Below are 14419 nucleotides of genomic sequence, written 5' to 3'. Positions count from 1 at the left end.
GGTGCATATGAAATCCCGTCCATGGCAAACCCTTCGATTTCCGGCCGGGAACGGATAGGCCGGTCGGTGCACATGCTTCCACGTGCACCTGTGTGTACATGGAAGGCTACGCCTTCCTACCCCTTGCCCCACGGTGTCACATCCAGCTGCATACACCTCTACCTGTGGGCACACAAAGAAACCTTGGTCTGAACACACATGGGCCTGTCAGCCCACGGCTGTACTGAACACCGCTGGCACCTCAGAATGCAGCCGGCATGAACTCTGCACAGCTCAATCCCCTGCGATAACATTAGTCCGGCCACCCTAGGAGTGGAGCCATGGCGCAGAGCCATGCATCCACCGCGGATTCAGGAGACGGAGCCGAAGAAGACCTGTGGGAGGGTACAGAAGAAGCGGTGGCTGGCCCGAAGAATCGGTAGGGACCTGCTGGGTACACATAGAGGTTGAAGAACCGCCAGAGCAACCACAACCGGCACTTCCGTGTACAGGACGCAGCATATGTGGCCCTTTGATGACTGAGATGACTGAGATGTGGTTGTAAGAAACCCGTCTGTTGCTGTAATGCTGGGGGAGACCGGCTTGCAATGGCTCCACACCAGTTGCCCCAAGCCTACCTTGTTGGCCCGAAGCCACACTTTGGGTATCCTCTCTCCACGTGTGGGGGTCAGCACTGGGGACGTGATGGCCCAGCCTGAAGTTCAGCTCACGGCCTGACCTGTTGAGCTGCAGGGGAAGGCTAGAGAAGATGTGTTCTCCTCTGCAGGCCAGACAGGCTGGGAACGCCTTCCCCATGGCATTTGAAGCTTCACCCGAAGGCAACGGAAGACACGCTGTCTCTGCAAGTGAAGGTACGGGCCTACGTGCTGTGTCACCTGGGAGCCAGCCTCAGCTTCTTGTCTCCGGCCTTCCATAGGGTGCACCCTGTAGTCACCTGGCCCACAGACATAATGCCCAACTGCCCATCCACAGGGTTCGCACAGACATCGTCTCAGGGGAGGGACATCCGGGTTGCCTTTGCCGTATGCCCTTGGCTGCCCGAAAGGCACGCCTCCCTCCGTGCTCCATGCCAAACACACTGCGTGTCACTGGGTAAGTGTGTGTGTGTGTGTGTCTGTGTGTGTTTGCACACGCACGCGTCGGGCGCAACCAGCTGGGTCCCTTTCCCTGGTCACGTGAACAGTAGCTCGTCACAGAGGGGAAGGGGGCTTTGAATTCATGGGAAAGGAGGTTCTGGGACAGGCTTCTGCATCTTGCTTCCTGAAGCCTCGATCTTCCAGAGACCCTGTGGCCAGAGAGTGGGCAGAGAAACAGCGCCTGGAACACAAACACCGAGACAGACCCGGGAAGAGGGAGAGCAGAGCATGGGGAAAGGACAGGCGGATCGATGGATTGAGCCCTCACGGTCCCCCTTGTCCTGAGCAGACAAGGACATGGCCTAGGGGAAACAGTGGCCGAACCACTGGCAGACAGTGCCCCAAACTGGCAGACAGCTTCCCACCGCTGTCTCCTGGAATGGCACTGCTCTGCAATGCCTGGGCTGACAGTCCCACGCACGCTAGACCACGGTCCCCGGTGGTGCCTTCGCTGTCCTCAGTCTTCGAGGATTGCGTGGGGGAAGGGCAAGGGACAGTTTCTCCCTGACAGGCTACAAACACCGGGCGGAGAGCGTGCTAAAGGAGGCGACGGGATGGAGGGGAAGGAGTTGTGGGCACTGGGGCCTGGGGCTCCTTAGGTAGAGCCCGAGGCCATCCCGGAGGAGGCGCACTGGCTGCCTCCCTGGCCGCCTCCTGCAGGGGGTGAGGGGCAGGGCCCGTGGCGGCCACGCCCACCCCCTTGAGGCTCCTGGGGCAGGGGGTCCCGCCATTGTCCTGGGCGCGGATCAGGCCTCCTGGGCGCCAAGACCCGAAGCGTGCCGCCTCCACCTCTGCCCCGTGGGCTCCTGGCCGGAAGCCCTTGTGCGCATGCGTCCCAGACTCCGCTGGCTTCTGGGAGGAGGCGGCGGACGTCCACCCTTCGCGGGGCCGCAGAGCTCCACTGCCCGGCCGCCTGCGGGAGCCGCGCGCTCACCCGCCCCTGCTCCTTTCCCCTGCAGCTGCCCCAGCCGGGCGCCACGTGGGACACGGGACTGCCCCGGAATCCTGACCAACTCAGTCGAGGGAGGGGTCCATCAGGACGCGGCTGTCCGTGGACATATAGCCCCAGCCCCGCAAGAGAGGCGAAGGTGCTGCTGGGCCTAGGCGGTGGGATGGCGGCAGAGCCTGGGCAGCAAGAGGAAGGCCGTTGGGAGAGAGAGGGCGCCATCCTGGCGGTGGAGCTTGTGCTCGTCGGGGATGACCTAATGTTGGTGTGGCAACTTGTGGTGGTCGGCGTGGCGGAGGACCCCGGGGAGACTGAGGAGGAGGAGGACGATGACCACGAGGCTAGGGAGGTTGAGAGTGAGGCTGAGGAAGACGGGGAGGCTGAGGAGGGAGAGGAGACCGAGGAGGACGACGACGAGACGGAGGAGTCCGAGGAGTCCGAGGAGGAGGCTGAGGAGAACGGGCAGGAGGATGGGGAGGAAGAGGAGGCTGAGGAGACTGGTGCGTGGGAAGAAGCGGAGGAAGAAGGGGAGCTGGGGCCTGAGGAGGGGGCGCCTGAGGAGGAGACGGAGGACGTGAAGCCCACAGAGGAGGCGGCTGAGGAGAAGGGGACAGAGGAGGGAGAGGAGCCAGAGGAGCCAGAGGAGGAGGAAGAGGAGGCAGAGGAGAAGGCTAGAGAAGCTGAGGAGGTGACGGAAGAGGAAGAGGAGCTTGGGATGGAGAAAGAGGTGGCAGAAGAGCAGGAGTGGCAGGAGGCTGAGGAGGAAGCCGAAGAGGCTGAGCAGGCCGAGGGTGGCAGGGACAAGGAGAGGGAGGTTGAGGATGTTGAGGAGGAGGAGGTGGTGGAGAAGAAAGAGATGGAGCCTGAGGGGGAAGAGAAGACTGAGGAAGAGGAGCAGGTGCAGGAGCCTGAAAAGGCTGAGGAAGAGGAGGGGCAGGAGGAGGATGAGGAGGCTGTTGAGGATGAGGTTGCAGAGGTACCTGTGCAGGAGGAGGAGAAGGCAGACAGGAGGGAAGAGGCCTGGGAGGGGAGCCAGAAGGAGGGAGACGCGCAGGAGCAGCAGGAGAAGCGGGAAGGGGAAGAACAGCCAGAGGCACGGCCAGGTCCGGCCCCGTCCCTGCTCCAGGCTCTCGCGGCCCTGCAGTCAGAGCTGGAGCCCCTGCACAAAGACGCCAGCGGGGCCTGCTCTGGGCTCAAGCTCAGGTTGTGGCAGAGGCGGCGGAGTCACCTGGACCACCGAAGCGCCCTCATCCGGGGCATCCCTGGCTTCTGGGCCAAGGCTGTATCCTTGCTACCTTCGTGGAGGGACCCCGATGTGGCCGGGCTAGTGCAGCAGACTCCTGTGGCAGGGGCCCCGTCTCACGCCTCGGTGATCGGGGCGGTTTCGAATTCCTGCTAACGGGTGGGGGTGCCCGGTGGGGCCGCAGGTTGTCCTCGATGTGCCGGGGACGGGGCCGTGGGTCCAGCTTTCTCTGTGAGCGCCCAGCAGGGAACCACCTGACTTAACGAATGCAGCGGGCCGTGCGGGGGCGCAGGGGGCCTTGACACAATCTGTGAGGAGGGAGTGGGTCCCAGCGGTAGGGACCCAAGGCTGCACTTGCTGTGCAGACGTGCTCCGTTGTTGTAGCGCTTTCTTCTACAGCCCTGGAGAGTCCTTGACCCGAAGCAGTTTGGGAACCACCCGCAGCTGTCAGCCATGCTCAGTGAGCAAGATGAAGGCATACTTGGCTCCATGACGGATTTGCAGGTCTGGCCCGGGAGATGGAGGCCAGCCTGGGGAATGGGAGAAGAGGGGATAACGGAAGCGATTTCTCCCCAAGGCCAGGAGGGGAAGGGTCTGCTGGACAGACATTTCAACCCTCCTCCCCACTTTGCCGCCCGGCAGGTGGAGGAACTCGGGTCTCCCCGTGATCGCCGCAGGGTCCTGCTCTTCTTTCGCAAGAACTCCTACTTCCGCAATGAAGTCGTTGAGAAGGAGTATGTCCTCAGGGCTGCTGGTAAGGAGCCTCTGCGTGGAGGGGTGGCAGCAGGTGGAGGCGGCAGGGTCGCACCTGATGCATTAGGCAGCGCCTTTGCACGTACCCACCTTCCTGCAGGGTACGAGCCGTCTCATTCCACTCCCATCCAGTGGCACCCCTGTTATGAACGGGAGGCCCGTAGCCGCAGACACCACAACAGCAACCTAAACTTCTTCAACTGGCTCTCTGACCACAGCTTTGCCGGGTCTAGCAGGATAGCTGAGGTGGGTCCTGGGGACAGACCGCGCACGTGAACCTGGCTGAGTTCCCCAGCGGATTGGGATGGGCCTCTGAGCCCCGCCCCGTTTCCCCTGCCAGATCGTCATGGACGACCTGTGGCCCAATCCCCTGCAGTACTACGTGAGGAAGAAGGCCCCAGCCGAGGGAACTGAGAGGAGGGCAGGTGAGACTCCCGGTACGTGGGTGCTGAAAATGCTCCGTAGGCCTCCGTGGGACCTGGGCGTCTCAGATGAGGAAACGGCGGCTCAGCGGAACGCTGAGGCACACGGAGGCAGTGACCCCGTGTGCAAAGGGCATCAGCATGAGTCAGGGAGTGCGGTTTCAAACTGGTTCTGCCTGGGGAGCTTGAGGCACGCGGGTCAGGACACACCAACAAGCAGAGCTGGAGAAGCAGGCGCCTCAGCTTTGAGCACCGCCTCAGCTTTGAGCCCGCCTCAGTGCCTCTTGCCACCCTTGGCACAGATGTCTGGGTTCCCTGGTGTGAAGGCTCATGCGTCACCCCGTTAGCTTTCTGTGTTCATCGGTAGAGTTTTCCCAGCCATCTCCCAGGGCAATCTCCTGTGCCCACCGCAGTCATCCAGAGAACACTGGCCAGCTTGCACAGAGAGATTTGCTACGTGGTTGGAGGACATGTCAGGCGATCGCCATCAAGGCCCGGGGAGAGGGGCAGGGCAGGGCAGAATGACCTCCGATCCCCGAAAGGGTCTTGAACCCTCTAGCAAACCTGTGTATGGCCCATAGAGGATACTCACCGGCCTCCTCATGTGTGCCTGTGTGTCTGTGTGTCTGTGTATCCGTCTCTCCCAGGAAATTCAGCATGTTGAGGTGAATACGCAAGAGCCTTGCGCTTGACCGGAAAGAGTCCAGGACCTTTCAGAGGGAGCCGAATGATCAGCTTGGGCCCTCGAGCAGGGACCCCCTCGAGCCTGGTGTCGGGGAGAAACCCAGGGCCGACAGAGGCTCCCTGTGAATTTATTAAAATGTGGAAGAGCGATGTCAGCCGTGCTTACGTGTGTTACTGTGGGTACGCTCGCACATGGTCTTCTTCATGGAAAGGGGCAGGTGGGGTGCCAGAGCTCATGGGATTCCCGTCCATGCTTACCACGCAGCCTGGGCATCCTTATCCGTGGAAGGGAATCTGCATGCTTGCCCAGAGGTCTAGGTCACACAAGCTCTGGGACTGCATCCCAGCGTGGCGGAGGTCCTTCCCCTGGGGATGGTGGAGGTGGGCGGGGAGAGGAGATGAGCGAAAGGCCATCTGACTGAAAGGGCTCATGTCTTCCCTGGGGAAATGACAGAGGACAAGGAAAGGGAAGGACGAGCCAGGGCCAGACATGTCCAGTGTCAAGTTTTGGTGGATGGCCATGACCCTCTTCCAGAGATGCTCCCTGGTGGATGGGCTCAGACACAGCAAGGGTGGGACGGTAGTTTCCTTAGTCTCTTGAACCCCAGAGCCAGTGCTCTCCTTTCTTCTAAACAGGCGTGCCCAGGCCCTTGCTGACACAGTCATCCTCTCAGCCCCAGATACAGCGGGAGCGAGTGGGGGCCAGGCCCTGTGGAGGGACTGTTGGAGAGGGGAAAGTGGGACGAGGGAAGGTAGGAAAGATGACACTGTCATTCTGGCCCTCGTGGCTGGACGGAAGAATGAATGCCAGGGAGAGTGTGTGTCACACACACACACACACACACACACACACACGGACACGGACACCATCGGTTTCAAACCGCCCTAAGCCTCAGAATATTTAGCCACTCACATACCCCGACGCATACACTCAGGAGCAAAGCCAACACCCCGCACCCAACACACGGTGATTCAGTCACTCTCATGTCCTGATGTGCACACACTCTCTCACCATCCCAGGCACTCAAAAGTCACACATTCACATGTCCAGAGATTCAAGCTCACGGATAGGCAACCCCAAGATGCCCCATGATCCCCAGTTCGCGGCTTCCCTAGGATTTTGGGTTGGTGTCCCCCAGATGGTCCGTAGAGGAGAGGGCAGTGTATAGCTGAATGCGAGACCCAGGACACCTACCCGTGTGCTGTCTGACTCATGCTGTCCCTGAGGCTGATATGCCTTCTTCCCTAGGGTCTGAAGGAAAGTGCCCAATACCCCCTATCCGGTTAGAGCACCAAAAGGGAAATGTCTCCAGAGGGCACACCTAGTCCTCACCAACTCCCCATGCAGCATGCTCCCCTGGCTAAGGGCCAAGTGCACGCAGGCTGCTTCGACATGTAGGGCAGAGTCCATCTTCTGAGGTCTTAGCCTTGCTCCTCCCACTTTCAAATTCTTTGTGACTTTGGGACTAAAAGGCCAGTCTCTCGTTCGTAGCATAGATGTGGCCAGCTTTTCAAAACCTGCTCGTTCTGCTGTCGTCCACATCGTACTCCAGTGCCATGAAGCCCCATTACTGAGCAGCCCCATTACTGACACAGGGCAGTCCACAATTGCACTACTTGGTGCCTGTGTACTCCCTGACTGTTTCCACCCTCTCTTCCTCCGTGACTTCCTCAGTCGCTGTCTCATATTTTCGGGAAACATGACAGCTGCCCTCCTCGATACCACTGGATTTAGCTCTGCTTGGCTTTCCCACGATTGGGGGGCGGGTCCCTTCCTCACAGGCAATGTGTCCTCTGGGTCTATACGCCTTGAAAAGTATGAATTCAGCTGGAGGCAGACCCGTCCTTCCCGCCCTGCCTAACCCTTCCTGGCTGCTCCCTGCCTGTCTCTCCCTCCCCATCCCGGCACACTCCTATCCCACCTGCCCCTGTGCCTCTCTTCCCTCTCTTCCCTTCCCTTCCCTGCCCTCCCATTCCGCCAGCTCTTCTTCTCCTCTGGGCTTCTCTCTCTCTCCTCCAAGTCTCCCTTTCATCCCCCTCCCGCTGTGAGCACCGGAGCCTTCTCTCTCTCCAGGGCTTTGCTCCTTTTCCTGCAGTAATCCCAGGAGGAGCCTCCTCCAATGGCTTGGGCAGGAAGGCACATGCTGGTCAGTTTAGATTGTACCAGGAATTCTGCAGTCTGCGCAGCCTCAAGGACTGTCTCAGACATTTTTTCATCTCCCCCTAGACAGCCATGCATTTTTCTCCCTGCAGGGGTGTTTGTTTGTGTTGAGAAGCAGATTGAGAGAGTGGCACTTGTGGCGACCACACACCCTGCACTTAATGCCAAGGGAGTTCCTCCACCTTCTTTCTGGTCAAAATCACCCAGGACACACTGACCCATTCCTTTTAAAGGAGGCCCTCCCATGATGCAACCACAAGGCTGATGGCCTTGCCGTCACCCAGGAGGCCTTGCTGACCCCTCAGGCGGCATGTGTCCTATCCCGCCCGCCACAGTACCCCCGTCGCCGTTGGCTCTTGGACTCTATGAGGTGTGGTTCAGCCCGGAAGCACGTGGTATCTGAGAAAGGGCACGTGTGCTGTCAGTGCTCACTTGTCCATCCCCTCCCTGGCTGGTACTCCACTCAGTGGCGGACACAGACTAAGGCAGAACTAGGAGCAGAGCTAGAAGAAAGACACAAGAGCCCTTGCAAGAATGTCCGTGATGAAGGAGAAAGCAAAGAGGAAAAGAGATACAGAGAAAAAGGAAAAGGAGTCAGGCAGAGGAAAGCACATTGGGAGTGTTTGGCCACTGGCTTTGTCAGATAATTTGCAGTTTCTCTTTGGATTAAAAGTCTGGCCCATTAGCATACTTCCCAGTCCCAACCCAGACCTCCCTGGGGCTGCTTCGCGGCTCTGTGGGCACCCAGGTGGCCAGGGTCCTTGGCTCTTTTCGCTAATTTACTTCAGGGAAAGTATTTTGTGTGCGGTGTCTTTCTTTAAGGAAAGCCGGGAGGGAGGTGGTGGGCTCGGGAGGCAGATGGTCCCAGCACCCAGCACCTTGGTGGTAGGCTCCTGGCTCCCTCCACCACTGGGCAGGTCAAGGGGAAAACTACAGGACAGTGATGTGGCTCAGTTGGAGCACCAGCTGATGCCCCCAGGGCTTTTCCCACCGTTCTGCTGAGAAGGAGCAGGAGAGGCTTCCGGGCGGCGGGCAGACACGGGATTCAGCAGCTGGATTTCTATTGCTGGCGACAGGCGAGGGGTCCTGGACGGACTGATGAGAAAGGGGCGAGTGGGCCTGTGATAACCAGGGCACTTGTGGGGAAGGCCTGATATGTGTCTCTGAAAAAAAAAAACGAGAGGGGTTGAGAGGCGCGGAGGCCACCGTGGTGGCGCGGCAAGGGCAGGCTTCCTGGCTAGCTCTGGGGCCTGCCAGGGACAAGGCTGGTGGTGACCACGCCCACTGCCCCATCGCTGGTTAGACCTCGGAGCAACCAGCGTTCTGCGCAGGGATCACAGTCTGTATCCCTCCCGGGCCGCATGCGTGACTCCCAGCTAGCACGCCGTGTCCCGCCGACTCAGCCCCGGCCCCGGATGCACGGAGGCCCTGCGCACATGCGTGCCCCAGACCCGCGCACTCGGATAAGAGGCTGCTGCCCACCCTCGTGCCCGGGTGTCCGAGCTGAACCTGCCAGTCCCGCCTCCATCGCCTGCCCTCCGCAGCTGTCTGGGTTCAGGGCCACGGCCACATGGAGAGGGAGTCGAGGTCCGGGGAAGGCGGGGCTGCCCCAGAATCCGGGACCACCTTGGTCCCAGACGGGGGCGGTGAGGAGGCGGGGGCCCTCAGGGAGACCGGGTCCTGCGGGCACGCGGGGGCGCATCTGGCCCTGGAGGCAGCCGGGCCGGTGGCCGCGGCTGTGCGGGAAGCTGAGGCCCCGCGTGGCCCAGAGGAGGCCGGCGCGGGGCAGGTGTTGGTGCTCGTGGTGCAGGATATCGTGGCGGAGGTGGAGGTGGTGGCGGTGGAAGACGAGGAGGTGCTGGCGGCGCAAGACGAGGAGGTGCTCGCGGCGCAAGACGAGGAGGTGCTGGCGGTGGAAGACGAGGAGGTGGCGCAAGCGGAGCGGGTCCAGAAGCCGAAGGAGCTGTCGCAGGAGAGCCGGTGCCGCGGCCCGACACAGCCGGGGCCGCACTTGCCGCGCTGCAGGTGGTTCAGGAAGCGCTCTGCTCTGTGGATGTCCAAGCCACCAGGGCCTACCTGCGGCTCAAGCGCAGGATGAATCAGAAGCGGAGTGGTCACCTGGCTCGAAGGAGGGCCATCATCCAGGGCATCCCTGGCTTCTGGGCACGTGCCGTATCCTTCCTTTTTCGCGCTGGCTGGGTGTTGGCCCCTGGGGAGGACAGTGGGAGCAGGGCAGCAGGGAGCAGAGCCTGAGCCTGAGCCAGGGCTAGAGAACTGCGAAGCTGGGCCGGGCTCCCCCAACCATGGACCCCACCCTTCCAGCAATGGGCACCTGCCAGCAGTAGGCCGCTGGGCCAGCAGGGGGCGCAAATCCCCCAACCCTGGGCCTACCCTTCTTCTGCACTGCCTAGGGGGCTGGGGTCCAGCAGTGGGTGGTCCCGGAGGAGGTGGGTGCGGGGAGTGCGCGTTGGCGGGAAAGGCAGAGCCTGAGACCTGTGGAGTCCTCTGTGAGTGGAAGCTCCGGACCAGTGCTTTGGGGCTGCAGCACCCCCACACGCCTCTGCGGTCCCGGAACCCGGGTCAACACTCTTGACTCCTAGTGAAGCCCAGCCCACTTGGCTCAGAGCACATGTTGGAAGGAAAGGATTTGGGGGGTAAATGGGGCAGATGGAGAGGCTGCCTGCCTCATTCCGTGTCCTTCAAACCGTGTATGGTTGCCGAGTTCCCGGGAGACCTAGGGTTCTGTGCTGCGCTTGCACTCATTGAGAGTCAGTCATCAGGCTGCCTGATTTCAGCGGGCCCCGGGACCCTAGACAGGCTGCGCCGGGTGCTATAAACTCTGTCTCCACAGGCCCTCCTGAAGCAGGTCGAAGCCCCTGGCCCAGGTGCTCACAGACACGTTTCCTCCATCCCTGCCTCTCCCTCTCCATGTCCCCCACTGGCGCTCGCTCGCTTGTTCTCTCTCTCTCAACCCTCCCAGCCCTCCATCTACGTCTGTTGTCAGGGTTTGGGTGTCTCTGTCTCTCTGTCTCCTTCCTCCCACCCTACCCCTTTCCTCCCTGTGTGGCTGACTCTGCCAGGCCCTTGCTCGGGACCCTGGGTGTGCAGCCATGCTGCAAGCGAGCGGAGCAGCCCCCTTGTGGGCACAGAAGGTCCCTCAAGGGCCCAGGGCCTCGGGTGAGCACACAGGCAAACGGGGCCGTGAGGGGGACCGAGCCCATCCAGACATCCAGAGTGGTGACTGACTGCCTCCTAGCCTCCTGGCCCAGCCGAGCACGGGCACTAACCAGAGAGGACGGAGGCAGGGAGAGTGGGCGGGCTCTTGGCCTTGCCCTCTTGGGCCCCGGGAGCCTCAGCCCTGTTGATCCTTGAAGCCCTGCGATGCCCCACGGCAGAGCATGGGTGACGAAAGGGCAAGCGCTGGGGAGGTAAGGGAGGGGGCAGTGCCTGCTGTTTCTGCACAGGCCGCATTCCGTCCCTGGCTCTCAGTCGGGAAGGGCCGGGGCGTTCCTGGTTCTCTTCTTGTCGCCCTTGACGTCGAGGCTCCTTGACCCAAGGCAGATCCTGAATCACCCCCAGTTATCAGCTGTGATATGTGACCAGGACACAGACATGCTCAGCTACATGACCAATTTAGAGGTTAGCCCTGGAGCCCGAGGTCAACGATGGTGCGTTGGGAGTGGGGTTTGAGCTGGAGTGGGTGGGGTTGAGTTGCTGAGAGTTGCGGTCAGTCAGTCACGCAGAACACCTAGGGTCAACGACCCCTCCCCGTCCCCCTCCTCTTGCTTTCCTGCGGCAGGTGGAGGAACTGGGTCATTCCAAGTACCGCTGCAGGTTGATGTTTTACTTTGGGAGCAACCCCTACTCTCAGAACGACGTGATCGTTAAGGAGTATCACCTTAGCATCGGCGGTAGGTGTGGGCTTGAGGTTCAGAGGAGCTGGTGGAGGGCTGCCGGGTATGAGGGCCCGGGGGTGGAAAGGGAGGAGTGCGGGGTCCTCGGGGCAGTGCAGGGATTTGGCACAGGAAGGGGGAGAGGTCGTCGGTTGAGAGGGAGAGCGGGTTGGGTCCTAGGCCTCGGACAGCCTCCCTTAGGTTTCCTCATCGCACAGGATATAGGGAGACCTGTTGCACTCCAGTCCAGTGGTTCTGGGATTATGAACGTTGTGCTGCCAGCCACAAGCAAGACCCCAGCGGCCTGAACTTCTTCGCCTGGTTGTGTGACCCCAGCTGCCCAGGGTCCAACAGGATCACCGGAGTGAGGCCCCCGCAGCCTTCGTCAGCAGCGCAGATGCTGGAGTCCCGGCTGCTGGGGAACGGGGTCGGGGGCCCCGTGCTCAGCTGACCTTTTGTCCCCTACCAGATCATTATCGAGGACCTGTGGCCCAATCCTTTGCAGTACTTCCCGAGGCAGGAAGGCGGCCTATGGGAATGAGCTGAGAGGACGACCTGTCGGTGAGGAGCCAGGAGGGCTGGGTCCAGAGCCCTGTGGGGTGGGGTGCCAGGGGACAGTGGCGGGGAAACTGAGGCTCAGAGGAGCGTGGACCCATGGAGCAGGTGGCAGCGTGGGAATTGAGCCTGGGGGAACTCAGAGCGCACACACAGGGTCTGTGTAAGTTAATGAGAGGCAATAAGCAATTAGACTCCCATAGGGAATGGACAACAGGGTCTAGTCCAGCAGGTTCATGCCCGCCATGCTGTCCTTCGGAAAACCCTGGCCAATCCGGACAAGCAAGGCTCCCCCAACCCATTTTCCTGAAGTGTCTCCCATGGCTGTCGGCCCCTCTCTCGGTCCTCCTGCCACTCATTCAGTTCGTGATGGCCTGCCTGTCTTTGGGAGTCGGGCTCCTTGTCCCAGCCCACTCTTGGACCACGACTCCCTGACAGCTGTCCACATGCCTGATCACCGCGTGTCCTCCCACAGCCGTTCACACGTCCTTGGGAATGGTCCCAGGCCATCCCAAGCAGGGTCACGGGGCCCTGGCTGTGGAGGAACTGGGATCCCACGAGGACAAGGCATGCTCACAACATCATGTTCACTATCCCTGCCATCATACATTTTCACAAAGAGCTAAGACTTTTGTGTGTATTTTCATGTTTCTGTGTGTGTGTGTGTGTGTGTGTGTGTGTCAAGGCATGGCAGCTGTGTGGAAGTGGACATCACAGAGCATCCACGTTGCACCACCAAGAAGAATCTGATGAGGCCTCCACCGTTGAGAGACATGGATGGGCTCGTCTCCGTGGTGCTCAGCCTGCACGGGACAGCCAAAGGGACAAGGATCAGCAGGGGCAGCGCTAGAGAGGATCCTGCCCCTAGCTGCAGGGTCAGGGAGAAGGGCCATAAACAAGTTACAAAGCACCTTGTGTCCACGTGTGGTTTTATATTGGGGGCACAGGAAATGGCAAGGAGGCAATAAGCCTGGTGGGACCCTCCAGCCTCCATCCTGTTGGATTCCATGGGTGGGGGTGACGGAGAGCAAGGTGGCAGGGCGCAGCCGTTCTTGTCCTGCGGAGAGAACCCACCCTTCCAAGCAGGATCTGGCAGAGGATGGGAAGAGGCGGGGCTCTCTTGGGAAGTCTTGTTCTGTAGAGCGGGGCACACAGGAGGGGTAAGGTGCTCCCGAGCGGGTCCCTGGGGTCCCCTGGGCTCCTCGTACCACCCTATTCACATGGCTTTGGGAGCTTTTTCTGTTGCCCTTGAACCTGGAACTGTGCCCTGCATTGCTGAGTTGCAATGCCATGCATGCTCTTGGTCAGGTCCAGTGCAAAACCAAGGGTTGTGTGTGTTTTGGATAGGTGAGAATGCCAGTGTGTCCTATTCTGTGGACATTTTTGTACCATGGGCATCATTCTATTTGGAGCAGGGTCAACTGTATATGCCTGTGCCGGATTCCTCGTAACTGATGTCTGTGGGTGCATGTGCTTGCAAGCATTTGTGTTTTTGGGAGGGCATGGTTATATGCCTGAGTGTGCTCCATGTGTGTGATGGTGTAGTTTGTGTAGTGTGCTCGGTGTGATTGTATAGGCATAATACTGTGCATTTGTATGTGTGTGTGTTGGAGTGGCTACGAGTGTGTTCCTGTATGATGCAGATCATGGGTTTTTCTTACATGTTTCTGTACCCTCAGGGCTATGTGTATGTGTGCATGCTCAGATGTGTCATGGTCAGTTGTATATGCCTGTGGGCTGGAGGCGGTGATGTGGCGGGTATACGTGTTAGTGTTTTGGAGCATACACGTGTAGGATGTTTATGGTGAGGCCAAATGCGTATGCCCGTGCTGGAGACCTTGTGTGAATTGTGTGTGTCCCGTATGAGGTTTTGCAAGTGCCTATGTATCTGCATGCAAGGGACAGTGTGCATGCCTCAGATCGATATGCACAAGTCTGTATGATTATGTACAGTGGGTTCTTATGACAGCACACATGTGTGCTTCGGTGTGTGTGCACGCTAGTGTACATGTGTGTTCTTCTACAATGCAGAACACGGGTTTTGCTTACTTTCTTTCCTACCCTCAGGGATGTATGTGTGTGTGTGTGTGTGTGCATGCTCTGATGTGCTGCGGTCAGTTGTGTATGCCTGTCTGCCAGAGTGTTTGGATGTGATCTTTTGAGTGTGTGAGTATGAGAGACTGTCACACCTGTATATGTTATTTGAATTGGCACCATATGTATAAGTTTGTGACAGAGATGCTCTGCGAGAGCTCTGATGTGTGTGTGTGTGTGTTTGTGTGCGTTGTGTTTACAAGCACCTATCTGTCTGCGTTTTGAGTGTATATATGTGTTGCCACAGTCACGCCTTGTTGTCAAGAGACTCTGTGAGTGTGTGCGTGTGTGTGTTTGTGCATCTGTGCGTGCATGTGCCATCTCCATGCCTAAGGTTCCTATAGAATGTGTGGGTGCGTGTAGTGTGTCCTTGTGTTGGCATGAACACATGTGTGTTCCATGTTCCACTGTTTTTAGAAGAAATGTGAGTGTGGATATGTGTTGCCCCATTCACGCCTCAGTGTTGAGAGACTGTGTGTGTGTGTGTGTGTGTGTGTGTGTGTGTGTGTCTTTGTGTGGGGGCCCTTTGCGA

The 14419-nt window shown here is 59.5% G+C and overlaps 1 protein-coding gene across 1 annotated transcript in view; it reads left to right on the top strand.

Annotated features, from left to right (window-relative positions):
- Positions 1 to 14419, top strand: part of LOC309856936 (uncharacterized protein) — a gene marked incomplete at its 3' end in the record, with an annotated part of 87491 nt that overhangs the window by 51738 nt on the left and 21334 nt on the right. The window contains exons 14-19 of the mRNA XM_082718743.1: positions 311 to 418; positions 1887 to 3364; positions 3752 to 3829; positions 3968 to 4079; positions 4179 to 4324; positions 4419 to 4503. Coding sequence (XP_082574869.1) covers positions 311 to 418; positions 1887 to 3364; positions 3752 to 3829; positions 3968 to 4079; positions 4179 to 4324; positions 4419 to 4503 — 2007 coding nt within the window. The remainder of the gene's footprint in view (positions 1 to 310; positions 419 to 1886; positions 3365 to 3751; positions 3830 to 3967; positions 4080 to 4178; positions 4325 to 4418; positions 4504 to 14419) is intronic.

This window comes from Mustela nivalis (genome assembly GCF_964662115.1).
Source record: "Mustela nivalis genome assembly, chromosome: Y".
Taxonomy (NCBI): Eukaryota; Metazoa; Chordata; class Mammalia; order Carnivora; family Mustelidae; genus Mustela; species Mustela nivalis.
The sequence above is the reverse complement of the archived record's forward strand: the minus strand, read 5'-3'. Positions and strand labels throughout refer to the sequence as shown.